Here is a 14,287-nt window from a genome sequence, read left to right on the forward strand (position 1 = left end):
TGTGTGGTTTTTAAGGACTCAAGGCTACAAATGCTCAAATATGTGTTTGAACTTCATGCATAGGAGCAACATTGGTTTTAAGGACTACTAGTAGTGGGAAGCATTAATTATATGTATGAGCATTTGCAGCACTGAGGGCTAAATGTTCTGTTTAATGCATATATTAGACGTTCTGGACCACTTTATTTTGCTCTATGCAATACAGATTCTTTTTATAGTCCCACAGTGGGCTAATTATGACAACACAATGTGGATTGCTTATCTGGATTTTTTTTTCTGGCCCTCAGTCTTGCTTCCTGGCAAAGCACTGAGCTGGATTTAATAAAAGCCTCAATAGTGCAAAACTGCAAAGTCTATTCTTCTGAGAGAGAAAAGTTGAATTGACAGGATTAAATTTCTATGTTATTACACTGAAAAACATTATCACTGGTTATAGCTAAAAAATTCGCTGTATTACACGTTATGGTTACTAGTATTTACAAGGGGTTTCAATCATTTTTTAAGTAATTATAAAATTACGTATTTGTAATTGTATCATCATTTTAACAGTATAAAACAATTAACAATTTGTTTTAAACTTTTGATTGTTAGGTGGTAATAAACTACAAACAACAAACAAACTGGATGAAATGAAAGCCGCTGAAAATGTTAAGACCACTCCTGTTGCTACAGTACAGACACAAGAAGTTAAACCAGATGCAACATCTGAACCAGTAACACCCACAACTCTTGCTGCTTTACAGAGTGATGTTCAGCCTGTGGGTCATGACTATGTGGAAGAGGTATTAATTTGAAAATGTGTATTATTTTTCCAGTATGTATTTAATAATAAGTAAGGTTGTGGTCCTGCAAAGACTTGCATGTGCTAAGAGTGCAAATTCATGTTAAGAGTGATCACTTTGAAATCAAGGGAACTACTTGTAGTAGATAACATGAAGTGCATGCATAAGGTTTGGGTCTTATTTGGACTTTTCACTGTTTTTGGCTTGGCTTTTTAATTCCTTTTACTATAAGGAATCAATTAACAGCTGTTTTTTAAGACTAAACTTTGGAGGCAAAATCTTGGCATTCTTCTGTTGGTTCAATACATGGCACAGTGAAGCCCACGGGGTGTTTTTATTTAATTTATTACATGCTAAATGTGTTAGCATATTTTTAGTAGGCCTGAATTCATATTTGTGTTGAGTTGCGCAATTCAGTTCTGTTTTAAAAAAGCAAAGCGCTAATGCCACTTTATTTTCAAGGTGCGGAATGATGAAGGAAAAGTGATCCGCTTCCACTGCAAACTTTGTGAATGCAGTTTTAATGATCCTAATGCCAAGGAGATGCATCTAAAAGGAAGGCGGCACAGACTTCAGTATAAAGTTAGTACTGATACTGCATATTGCTTTAAACTTTACTAGATACTACTTTCCATACCTTGTTAAGATCATAGAATGTTTCAAGGCAAGTCTAGAGGGTAGGTTTGGAGATGTTAATCTAGTGCAGTGTAGTCTAGGTCCTTCAGCCTTTGCTACAAATTAGAGGTAGTATAGCATTAGCATCAGACTCGCATTTAATATAACATTTTTCCTGAAGTTAATTATGGGAAGATATTGTGATGTCACAATATTTTAAATGAATTCTGAGCGTTCTCTGGTCTTCTGCTTGCAATTACATCACATGTAATTTTATCTAAGTATCTTATATTCTAAACTACTAGTGTTTGACATGCTAACAAAATATAGAGTAAATTTCCTGTGACTGGAGTGAAATGAAGAATAAAGCTAACATTGCTTTATATCTATGAAACAGAAAAAAGTAAATCCAGATTTGCAAGTAGAAGTAAAACCTAGTATCAGAGCAAGGAAAATTCAAGAAGAGAAGATGAGAAAGCAAATGCAAAAAGAAGAATATTGGAGAAGACGAGAAGAGGAAGAGCGCTGGAGGATGGAAATGAGGTACGTCTAGTATGATAATTCAGACAAGCCTTGCAATCATGATTGATTTTCTGGCATGGAATCTGTCCTCTATAATTATCTTCTATTGGTTGTTCACAATGAGGAGTCCATGCCCTTTTGTCTTTAGTTATGTTGCGGTACAGCTCTTGGCATTTTGCATTCAATTCATCTGGGGAAGTTAGGTCTCTAAAATAAATTTTTTTAGAGTAAGGATGCTTTAAACAACCATCCTTTTTAGCTAATATTTGGAGCTCTCCAGTACTAGACCATGAGCTAGGGAATAATATTAATTAAATAATTTTTAGAACAATCATACTTTTATAGTTTGGTGTTCTTTATAGTATGCTCTTTATTCATTTGATTTAGACGCTATGAAGAGGACATGTACTGGAGGAGGATGGAAGAGGAGCAACATCATTGGGATGACCGTCGCAGAATACCTGATGGGGGATATCCTCATGGTCCTCCTGGACCTCTAGGCCTACTGGGAGTTAGACCAGGAATGCCACCTCAGCCCCAGGGACCAGCTGTGAGTTTTTTTTACTTGAAGTCTAAGAGGCTGAAGTCTTGGTGTTACATCTATTATCTACTGTATTTACCTGAATCTAAGACAACTTTAAATTTACAACACCTTCCCCTCCCCCCATGACTGGATTCTAGACATGGAAAATCATACATTATAACACAATTATGATTTTCCATGTCTAGATCATAATTATTGAGGGATTGTCTTCAAATTTGCCCCCAGCCCCCCCCCTGCTGTGGCAAGAGACCAGCATTAAGGAGGCAGGTACAGAGAAAGCTGTGTGGAAGAAGCTGCCCCTGCCCTTTGCTGCAGGAAGCATCTGTGCACAGTGAAGATTTCTCCTTCCCCCTCCCCACCTCTTCTGTGGGGAGACTGGAAAAGGGAGGGGAGAAGGGAGCAGGACAAGGAAGGAGAAATCACTATGGTGCAGTATCTAGCTTGTAGCACAGCTGCTTCCTGTAGTGTGGAGCAGGCTGAAGACCACAGCATATGCAGACTCCCCCTTCCCTGCCTGGCTCCTTGTCAGTGAGGGAGGGGAGTAGGAAGGGAATCCAGGCAGGGAGCAAAGCTGCCACTGCATGCTACTTATGCTGCCCCTGTCCCAGCTGGGCTCCCTGCACAGCAAGTTCACATGGCTCCCAGCTGTGATGGTTGATCCTAAGACAGGATTTTGTTTTGTTTTGGGGGGGTGGGTTGGTTGGTTGGTTTGGTTTCGTTGGGATTTTTTGCCAGGGGGATGGATCTCATCTTAGAATTGCGTTAAATATGTTAGTCTTCTCTGTTATTATCTTAATCTGTTTCTGGGTTATTCTCTAATGAAGGGCTTGAAAAGAAAGCAGTACACAATATGCTAAACTATCTGCTTCATTGCAACTCCTCTATGCATGTAAGGTCTGCCTGTGTAAAGCCAATTAGAGTATTGATGGTCAACAGCTGTATGTATGAAATGTGCATGTTGATCAGCCTTGGATATAATTCCATGAGAGGGCCAGGGTGTGGTGGGAGGATCTGTTTTGAATATAAGATGGTAGTGAACAGATGGCTTTAAAAGAAAGCTAGTATTTATTACAGTACCTTTACCTGGATATCAGAAATATGCTTTTTCTCCATGTAGCCTCTACGCCGCCCAGATTCATCTGATGACCGTTACGTAATGACAAAACATGCAGCTATTTATCCAACTGAGGAAGAACTTCAGGCAGTTCAAAAAATAGTTTCCATTACAGAGCGTGCTCTGAAACTTGTGTCTGACAGCATGACTGACCATGAAAAAAGTAAGAACAAAGAAGGAGATGATAAAAAAGATGGCAGTAAAGACAGGTACATTTTTTTTTTTAATCTGTTTATTAATTTACTGTTGAAATCTTAAGCTGAGAGAAATCATCCTGTGCATTTTCCCTACATCTTCTTTAATTGCTCTTTTGATTCTGTTTTTTTAGGTTCTGGTATCCAGACATGTAGAGTGCTGTCTTTTACTCCTTTTTTGTCATCTTAGTTTATTACAATCATGAATAATGTTTTAAATGCCACCTTCTTTTCTTTACTTCTCCACAGAGCCTTGAAAGGAGTTTTACGAGTAGGAGTTTTAGCTAAAGGCTTGCTTCTCCGTGGAGACCGGAACGTTAACCTTGTTTTGCTGTGTGCTGAGAAACCTTCAAAGACATTACTCAGTCGTATTGCAGAAAGTCTTCCCAAGCAACTTGCAGTAAGTACAGTTTAGAAAATTTGATTTGGATTATTATGAAGGTGCCATAAATGCAAGATGTGTGGTGCTAACAGCTCTAAATTTGATATCAAGGCATAGAACATTGGTTGCGCTTCCAAGAACTTATATTTGTGTTCATAATTTTAATTATGTGTACCCATGTAGTGTTTGGAAGTGAGATCCAGTTCATGAGCATGGAGCTGTTTGCTTATATATATTGTGTCCCTTTCCTTTAAATCAGGGACAGGCAATTTATTTCAGGTGGAGGGCCGCTTACTGAGTTTTGGCAAACCAACGAGGTCCATATGACAGGTAGCCTGGGGCAGATAAATATTAATTTTCTAAATTTTTAGGGGCCCTGCAGGCCAGATAGAGTGGGCCATTTTGCCCACCCCTGCTTTAAATAAAGAGGCAGAAGGTGGTAGAAGATTACCTTTTTGTCCAAATAGCAGCTTTCACTTCCAGAGACACTAATAGGTTCGTGTGGTACCAGTCACAGGAGGCAAGTTTTAAATAACGTTCTTGGGGACAAGTCATTCTGATTACTTGGAAACAACTCTGTTTCTCTTCTGTTATCACGTTAGCTGGTTGTTGAAACCATGTGGGCAAAGGGGTCAACAACCAGGAAGAGAATTAGCCTAGCAGTTCATATTGTACTTGGAGTGATGGCATAAGAACCACTACATCAGCTTTATGCCATCCAAAGACAACTACAATCCAGGGGAATCCTCAATTTAAAATGCTGAATCTGGCCCCTTATTTTAACATATTTTATGTGCGAATGTTCTCTCTGATGTTCTGAAGGGTACCCACTACATGTTTTCATTAATGACTGAAATTATGTGTAAGACCATATATTTTTAAAAACCCTAATTCAGTAGAACAACATTTTCAGGTAACAGAACAACTGTCAAGCAGACATCACTGTAGTATTCCAGCTTCTTGACCTTTCAGAAGGATGTTCAAGTTGGCTTCCCTATTTCTCTATTCTTTTTGATGAATACCAGTAGAAGTGAAATATCTTAACAAATGCTACCTGTTTGTCATTATTTAGGTGATAAGTCCTGAGAAGTATGACATAAAGTGTGCAGTTCCAGAAGCAGCTATAATATTGAATTCATGTGTGGAACCCAAAATGCAAGTTACTATCACACTGACATCTCCAATCATTCGTGAGGAGAACATGAGGGATGGAGGTTGGAAAGTTGTTTAAGATGCTACCTCTATATTATCTGTTATATAAATTTATCTTTTCTGCTTAAGATGGCGTTAAGGTCCTCGAAGGCAACATGCTGGCACATACATGTATTTGATGGAAATCCTGCTCTTTCAACAACCAGATTTAGCAGAGAATACTTGCTAAAAATAAATGCTAATATGCTGCATTTATTTAGTTAAATTATTGTTTTTTCTAACCTATGTCCAACCTCAGTTTTCTGGAAAAGATCCCAAATTGTCTTTTTATTTTCTGTCTCTGAAATCATTAAGCTATTTGAAAAATTAAAGGTTTTATAGCAAGTGGCTACAAGCAGACTTGCCAGACAGGACTTACCCTGTAAAGGTTGTATAAAAATATTTATATTCTGGATTTAAAGTGAATCAGTCTTGCCCACCACTCGTGTCTTTAAAATTACATTGATGAAGATCTTGCACTTGTAAAATGATTTAGATGCTCAAAGACTTTCTGGTTTTGTTTGGAAGAAGATGTGAATTTTTCCAGCTCGCTGAGGTTGCTCTTTGGTTTGGCATGCTTTTAAGAATATTTGTGTTCCTGGTATTACAATCAGTATTTTACCCAAATGGGTAAGCCCATAGTACAGTACTAAGAAGTGACTTGGTCGTTGAGTTGAAATGGAAGTTGGAACTTGTAAACCAGTTTACGTTCGTGAAATATGCAATCCTCCTGGTGCCAGCAGTGTTGCTTTAGGGTCTATTCTGTAACACTTTTCAAAGCTCCAAAAGCTTTTAAGCCAACAAGCATGATTCATGTCTGCAGTATGTTGGTTCTGTTGTTTTATGGGTCAGATAAAATTAACTTTGTTTCCTTTCATGCTGTGTTTTCATAGTTGAAAAGAGCTCATAACAACCAAGGTTCTGGTGTTTGAATATGAAGTTACCATTAGGCAATTTAAGGCTATATTAACTTATATTAATGATGCAGGTTGTGGGGGAAGCATATGTGTATATGTATACGTTTGCATGTGTATATGCGTATATATATAGAGAGAAGGAAGGCACAGAATTTTCTTTCCCATCTCAGCATTTGTATTTGTCCTTTAAAATATTTGAGGTGGTTTATTGTATTAGATGTTCTATATTCGTGATGAGTGCATTATGATTGAGCTTTGTTATCAGAGCCAATCTGTCCACCAGAAAATGAAGCTTGAAGATATTCTCTGGACTGGATTGTATTTTTAGCAGTGCTCTGTACATGATTGCTCAGCTGTGTGTATCACTAGCTTTGTACAAATTAGTATATCAAACCAAACTATTTCTGTTTACTTCTGGAATGGAATTGGGTGTAGCTTTTCACTTGAATAGTTAACAAGGGAAACCTTCAACGTAATCTTTTTGATTATAGATATTAATTAGACTAATTTTAACATTTTCCTATATCCTTCAATGTGCTATACAAAATTACATGATCAGTCCATACCACTGTGCTGAACTTAAGTGAAATTTGTTTTGGGCCTTCAGAAATTTATACAAAGGCAAAAATAAAACAAATGGCAGGTGTTTTCAATAAATTCCTTGATAAGTTATGCCTCCTAAAGGAAACAAATCTGTATTTTTGTCTGACCCAAACTTGAGTTAGAATGATCATTCTGAGTTTAGGGAAACAAAATTGAACAAAAAGTAAATTGCTTATACTTCAAGACACTGAGCAGTGTAAAATGTATGTGCCGAAACTCTGTCTTGTGAAACAAGAATAAAATACAGAGGATTTCATTGCAAATTATTGCAGTAAACAAGGGCTGATGAAGAATGCTGCTAACTTGCTGCAGAACAACAGGATGTGTGTGTATTCTCTTACTGCAGCTGCTAATGCTCTGTGTCTTACAAGGGTTGAAAGTCTTTAGCTGGCTTTTGGGGGAGCAGGTTCAGGTAGTAAGGAAGGCTTTGCTGGAAGAAACAGTTTGAGTAAAGATAAGCCTGTGACTTGCATGTGAATAGAATCATGGTTAATATGCAATAATTCCATTACATGACAAAAGAATAAAAAAAAAAAAGAAAACTGTTAATCGCATAGTAATTGTTCCCTACAGTATTGTGCGTTTGACAGTTACGCAGTTTCCTGGAATTGACATCAAATCTGACATGGTCAAATGCTCTAACCATTGCTGTGTGGAGTCTTTCCTTCAGCAAGCAAAGTATATATGTGTGTATGTGTGTGTCTTTTTTATCCTTAGCTTATCAGCCCCGGTCCAAAGCCTTCTAGCAGGCCTTCTAGCAGAGGGAGTTGATTCCTGTCAGGGGTTGCTGCCAAGACATCGGAAGGATTTTTGACCAAGGTTTTCTAAAGCTCAGTGTCACACCTGCCATGTTACACAAAGGAGGGGTTTTGGTTGCATAGTCCTAGCATTTACTGTTACTTTGTGTTTTTCTTTTTGTCTTTGTCTCTCTTCAGAATTAAGCAGTGTTCACACTAGTTTTGAAATAGTTGACTGGGTAATGTTTTTCACATGTTGAAACGTACTGAAATTGATATACCTGTTAACTTTTAATGAAGAAATAGTGTGGACACAGCATGTCTCTAATTGAAGATTAACCCCTTATTATTTAGGCTATTCATAGAACGCAGTTATTTAGGTTAAGAATTTGCACTCGTGTTTTTTTAAATTAATTTAGCCTCTCTCTTAGGTTAATAGAGCAGTAAGGTTAGGAGTCTTAATTTTAGTACTGTAGTATTTTAAGGGGTTAATCCACTTGAAACGTAAAACAGGTGCAAAAATCCACATGAAATTTTGCAAGTTTCCTAATATTATTTTCAGTCAAAATTTATTCTCAGTTGCAATAGGTGCCTTGGCATCTTCTGAATTTCACAATAGCTTTAAGTTCTAAGGTTATTCATGCAGTCTCCTTTATTAATGGTGCATGGCATGTTTCAGATCTGTTCACAGTATAAAGCAAGATTTCTCCTGTGCATTCAAATGTAAATGTTTCCTAAGAAAAATGTTTTCCAAATTTGAAGTGTTTGCACTAGAAACTCACTTACTGGAGTTTCAAAGTATGTAGTAAATTATTATTCTGAAAGATTGCACAATGACACCTATTTGCACACCAGTGTTAGGAATGGAAATTATTGACTGACTCGCAAAGACCACTTAGCCCATCAAACCCATGGCTTTTTTTTTAATTTTCCAGTTTTACTTCCTTGCTTTGCCATTTTCCCCCCTTGTGGGTTCTTCTCTAACCATATCCCTGTCTCTTATTTCAAGTCTTCCTTTTTCACATTGATTACCTTACTTGACAACTCTTTACTGTCGATTTCCTATTGTTTGAGTAAAGTAGTTTTACTTTTTAATGTCTTTGCTCTGTGAACCTCTTGTTAATGGTGAATTTTTCTTCATTTTGCTTTATAATAATTCTTCAGAATTTTGAATATCTGAGGTATCTGAATTTTCCCCAACAATTCTTGCTCTTTTGTTTTTTTTCTCCTTGTGCAGAGCAACAAAATATTTCCCATTAAAAGTTACTAAATCTGTATACAGTTTTCTAGATATAATATTGCAGAGTTCCAATAGCCTTTGTGATTTATTTGTGCTTTAACTGTTGGTGCATCCTAATATTCTGTTGCCTTTACCTACATTTGTATGTTGGTAACTAGCATCAAAGTTTTCTCTGCAGTGTTCCCAAACCATTTTTATTGTTAGTATGCCTCATAAGTCTCTTTATATACTATTTTTGTTTGGTTCTTTGCTTTATTTATGTTGAGTCTTACTAAACAAAACTACATTTTCTTATGCACCCCATGTCTGAATAAGCCAAATTTGAATTTTTCTTCATCTAGTATACTTCTGTTTTTTAGTACTGGCATATTTTCACAAAGGCCTTTTTCCAATAGAATATGATGATGATACATATAGTCTAAAAATAATAATTATTTTAGGTCAATGATTACCTTCAGAAGCTACTGAAACCTGCCAGAAGCTACCGTAAAGTAATTTGGAATTTCCAGTCTTATTAGAAGGTCCTTTTTGGACTATAAATAGCAATGTGTCAAATCCCTTTTTCTTTTTTTGACCATTTAAATGTATAAGGCCCACTATATTTCTGTTATCGCTCAAATATTTTTGCTATTGCTTCTGCTACTTCTTACTACTTTCTCCTTTTTAGGCTTAATAAACACAATGCTTTTTCGTGGCCCAATTTTATTTAGAAAATATATACCATGGGTATGTGAGCTATAGTAATTAGAGGAATATTTAGTAAAAAGTAATGAGACTCTGGGATTATAGAGAACACTTCATATTTCCTCAGTCAGATTTCTTACAGTAAAATAATTTGTGTTAGATTTTTAAATGGATAAAATTCACATCTCCATTAGATTCTGTGTGCTTTCAGAGATTGTTATACTTGGACCATTTTATCAAGAATATGTCCCAAGTAATATGTAACCATTAAAATTGTTCAACAAACTGAGTTTGTTGTAAATTCTACGTTGAAGTGGATTTTTGTGTTCCTTCTGTCTCGTGTTCTCTGTGCTGGTGCACTGTGTCCAACCATCCTTCCTGCAATATTTAATTTTAGGGGAAATGTGTTCTTCTAGAGGTAGCATGTGTACATAACTTTAAAGTGCTGCATGATTTGCAGTGCATTTAAAAATTAAGATTGAGAGCTAAAAATTATTATGCTCTTGATTTTTATTTTTATTTTTGATTTTATTTTTTTTTTATACTGGGTTGATGCTTTAATCCAGTAAAAGGAATTTTATTGAACACTAATATTTGTTGGATAGGGGTTTAAACTCTAAATGGCACGTGTGACATTGAAGCTACATTAAGGAAGTGTCTTGCTCACCTGGTCAAACACCCATTCCTCACTGCATTTTGCCAATTCAATCCATTTTAGATGTAACCTCGGGTATGGTGAAAGACCCACCGGACGTCTTGGACAGGCAAAAATGCCTTGACGCTCTGGCTGCTCTACGCCACGCTAAGTGGTTCCAGGTTCGGAACATCATTTTACTTTCTTCTTGTAGCCTTATGAGATGCTAGTTCAGTTGCAATATACATGTTTGACTGTGTGAAAACACCCAAGGTTGCCCATGTTAACAATACTTTAAATTTAATGACCAGAAAAATGTTAACATAGAATGTTCAGTTTGGAAGAACTGCTTTATGCGGTTATTGCTGATTTGACTTTTTTTCTGGTCATTGAGAAGGCGACGTTGAAAGTTTGACTCGCTTTGAGTAATCATATGTTGTGTATTTGTAATATATTCCATAAGGCTGCAGAGTAACTTTGCTTTAAATAATGGAATATGTGTTTAAAGCTTTGTGTTTAGATTTAAGACCTTTTCCTATTTCTTTAAGTGCATTAAGTGTAGGGAATGAAAGGTGAGAAGCAACTGTTTGGTTTAGTGACTTTGCATTCTGGCAAAGGCACAACAAAGAAACCAAACAGACTCCCTTGACCTTTCAGTCTCTATACATTCTTCTTAGACCTTTACTTTATTCTTTTTATTTCTAATGTAGAAAGATACTGGATTTACCGTTACAAGTGAAGAAGGATCAGAGTCTACAGGGGATCAAGAAAAGTTATTCTTGTATAACCTGTGCACTTTGACTTCTACCACCTTAAATTACTAACCCTGGCATAAAATACTGCTGTAAATGGCAGCTCATGGAATGAAGTTGTAGAGTGATTTGTTTCTATTCTGTATCTGAGCTTCCATTGAACAGTGGTGTTTTAGCCTATCAGTGAATCCTGTTTTCTGTAGGTGATGGGATTAATTAACATGATTTTGTATTGCTCTCAAGGCTAGAGCTAATGGTCTGCAGTCCTGTGTGATTATCATACGTATTCTTCGTGACCTCTGTCAGCGAGTTCCAACTTGGTCTGACTTTCCAAGCTGGGTAAGTAATCTTAAAATCACCCCCAAATGCATGAGTAGCAACATGCTGTTGCATGTCAGAAAATGCTGAAAATCCTATTTTAAATAAAGCACATACATCAAGAATTGGTCTTTGTTTTCATTCAACAAACTAATTAAATTAAATCCCTAAAGAGAACTCTGACTTCTGGTGCCCTGTAATTTCTGGGGCTTGATTTTTTTCTTAACTTGTATTCTTCCACAAAGCAAGTGTTTAAAAGTTCTGAATTCTTTGGTAATATATTTTTTACCTTAAGTTTATGGAGACAGGTTAAGTGTGATTATTTTTTATCAGTTCACTTCAAATTGCCTGGAATTTTTCCTCAGATTTCTTTAAATTTATTTGTCAGAGGTACCTGGATAACTGTAGCAGCTCTCAGCTTCTACAAAATAGCCTTTCTGTTGTTATCGTCATTAATATCTGCCACCATTGCGAGATACAGTACCCAAATACTAGTCTGTGATTGTCTGGCTTTGACAAGGGGGTGCACTGGAAGTTCTCCAAGCCACGTCAGTGTAGGTGTATACTCAGACAAGAAGTTAGTACTAATTTAATACTGCCACCCTTCCCCTGTTGCCAGATTCCCAAGCCCTGCACAAGTGGATCAAGGCCAGGCCATGCCTCCTACCTCCCTGTACAGCCAGGGTCAGCATTGGGCTGATTTCTACCCCCTTCCCCACAGCTGGATTTAACCCTGCTGGATTGGGCCCACCAGCCAGATCCAGCCCATCAGTGGACCAGGTACTGCCCATCCAGCCCACAGGGCAAAAAGATTGAGCACCACTGACTTAAAAAAACAAAAAAAAACCCACTGCTATAGGGAAAAGAATGCAGACATGCCTTTCCATCATCAACATAATTCCAGGCTTCTGGCATCAGCCTCACAGTTTAAGCCCTTAACACAATGTTAACTTTTCTTTATGTGGAACCATGTATTAAGAAGTTTATTATTTATAGTTTTAGCTCAGTTCCAGGAAAACAAAACTGAGGCTTCAGCTATTTAAAACAGTTGCAAGTGCTAGAGGAAAATAATTTTATTCTTCTGTTTTTCAATGAAATATGCTTCCTAGTATTCCTAGACTTTGGTATTTAAAGGAACTGTCTGCAGAGAAGAAAGCATATAGAAAATTATTTTGTCTAAGCAACTTTAAGTTGAACACATCAAACATTTAAAAGTTCACACATGCCCCAGTTAGGGTTCTGTGCTTTGTAAATTCTGCTCCTTTGTGTTATATGCTAGGGTTTCTCACCCTTTTAAAACTCAAGGCACCTCTTTGTAAATTGGGAATTGAGTTTCAAAAACTTAGTTTTTATTACCTTCTCACATGGGCTGGGTGCTGTTGGGATGGGAGGGAGAGAGAGCAGCTGGGCAGGGATGAAACTTTGCTTATCTCCTTGGGGCCAGGCAGTGAATGGTGGAAGGGAGAAGGAACAGCTCTGCAGGGATGAGCCTGCACTTACCTCCTTACTCCCTGCAATACACTTCAGATGATTTTGTAGCACCCTGGGTGCCCTGTCACCCCAGTTGAGAATCACTGCTATATGCAGTATGCATTATCATCTTAATTGTTTGGGTCACATACTGGTTACTGTGTGACAGCATTTATTGCCTATAAAATATAGGTGTCTTGCAAATATGAACATACTGCTGTGAGATATTGGAGAGCTTCTGTTTTTACAGATAGAGAAACTGAGCCAGAGGTTTGTTTGAGGCCTAGCAGGGAATTAGTTTTGGAGCTAGTATTAGAACTTGGGACCTCTAGATTTGTAATGTAGGCTCACTCCAGACTGTGCTGTTCAGTTGCAGTTGTGCTGACTGTGAGTTCAGTTGGAGTTGCAAGTGCTCCGTGCTTCTACATATCTGGCACAGGAGTCTCCTAGATGGGAAGATTATAAAATGAGGAACAATTAGTTAATAGCTATCATCAAGACGTAGTGCTTTCATTTGTTCAGCATCATAATGGAAGAATGTCAGAAGTAGGAATAGAGTTGAATTTTTCTGTGCGTCTGACACCTTTTAGTCCTGAAAACATCCCTTTTTCTTTATGTAATCCCTTGACTTGTTCTCTACCCATATTCCAACTTCTAGAACAAACAGTTCCCTGCCATACTGTTCTATACCTGCTGTACTGTATACCCAGTGAGCAGGAGTTTCCTGAAAAGCATGGTCTGTAATCATGTAAAGACTATACATAATGCATATCCCTAGAGAAACGTGGACAATTTTATGAACGTCTGTAACAACCCCATCACCATCTATTATAGGTAGTTTGAACCTTACATCTTCAGCTATAGGAGTGTTTGAATGTGGACAATCCTCCTCAGGGGTGAAATATGTTATCTAGAGAAAGCTTGGTCTAGCATAAGTGATGTCTCTTTCCAGAACCACTCCTTCCCTTCCCATAGTCCAGGAAGTGGGTGAGGACCCTTCACCGCATGGTACCTTCTGTTGCAATGTAGGGCCAAGATGGGTGGTGCATTAAGGTGCCAAACACAGCTCTCTCCACCCCTCCTGAAGAGGTTGTCAGATCTCAACCTGAGGCATTACTGGCACAGCTTTGGCAGTAGTGTAAGTGGGCTTTAGGTTAGAAAGTTTGTTTTCAGTATTTTTTGCATGTTGCCCACAGAGGGAAACCAATGTCTTGCCCAACCTGAATGGAGTTTCACTGGTCAAAGAAAAAGCACTTTCTGAACCCAGGATTTTCCCCCTTTAAATTCTGTCTGTCTGTTGCAAACAATGGACATGTTAAAAGGTCTCAAAAGGTCCCAAGAATCTTTCCTAATGGAAAATATTGGGAAACAAAAGTAGAGATGTTGCTCTTAGTCCTTCCTATAATTGCAAGCAGAAAACTAAATTTGAGGAATGTTAAGTTTGAAAGGGTGCAAGAACCTAAAAAGTAGGAAATGTCAGAATTAAAGTTGTTTTTGTAACATGCATTCAACTTCTTTGCCTGTATGCATTAGAACGGGGGTGGGCAAAATGCGGCCCGCAGGCCGGATGTGGCCTGCCAGGCCATTC

General features: G+C 37.6%; 1 protein-coding gene across 3 annotated transcripts in view; it reads left to right on the forward strand.

Annotated features, from left to right (window-relative positions):
• ZFR (zinc finger RNA binding protein) overlaps positions 1-14,287 on the forward strand; it is a 73,785-nt gene that overhangs the window by 54,527 nt on the left and 4,971 nt on the right. For 2 of the 3 annotated variants that reach the window (XM_019517997.1, XM_019517998.1), the window contains exons 9-17: positions 592-782; positions 1,245-1,364; positions 1,795-1,940; positions 2,307-2,469; positions 3,581-3,786; positions 4,021-4,171; positions 5,226-5,367; positions 10,244-10,341; positions 11,155-11,250. In XM_019517997.1, the coding sequence (XP_019373542.1) occupies positions 592-782; positions 1,245-1,364; positions 1,795-1,940; positions 2,307-2,469; positions 3,581-3,786; positions 4,021-4,171; positions 5,226-5,367; positions 10,244-10,341; positions 11,155-11,250 (1,313 nt within the window). Of the gene's footprint in view, positions 1-591; positions 783-1,244; positions 1,365-1,794; positions 1,941-2,306; positions 2,470-3,580; positions 3,787-4,020; positions 4,172-5,225; positions 5,368-10,243; positions 10,342-11,154; positions 11,251-14,287 lie in introns of those variants that run through there. The other variant, XM_019517999.1, reaches the window with a different exon arrangement.

Source organism: Gavialis gangeticus, unplaced genomic scaffold (assembly GCF_001723915.1).
Source record: "Gavialis gangeticus isolate Ggan-Ray unplaced genomic scaffold, GavGan_comp1, whole genome shotgun sequence".
In the NCBI taxonomy this organism is placed as follows: Eukaryota; Metazoa; Chordata; order Crocodylia; family Gavialidae; genus Gavialis; species Gavialis gangeticus.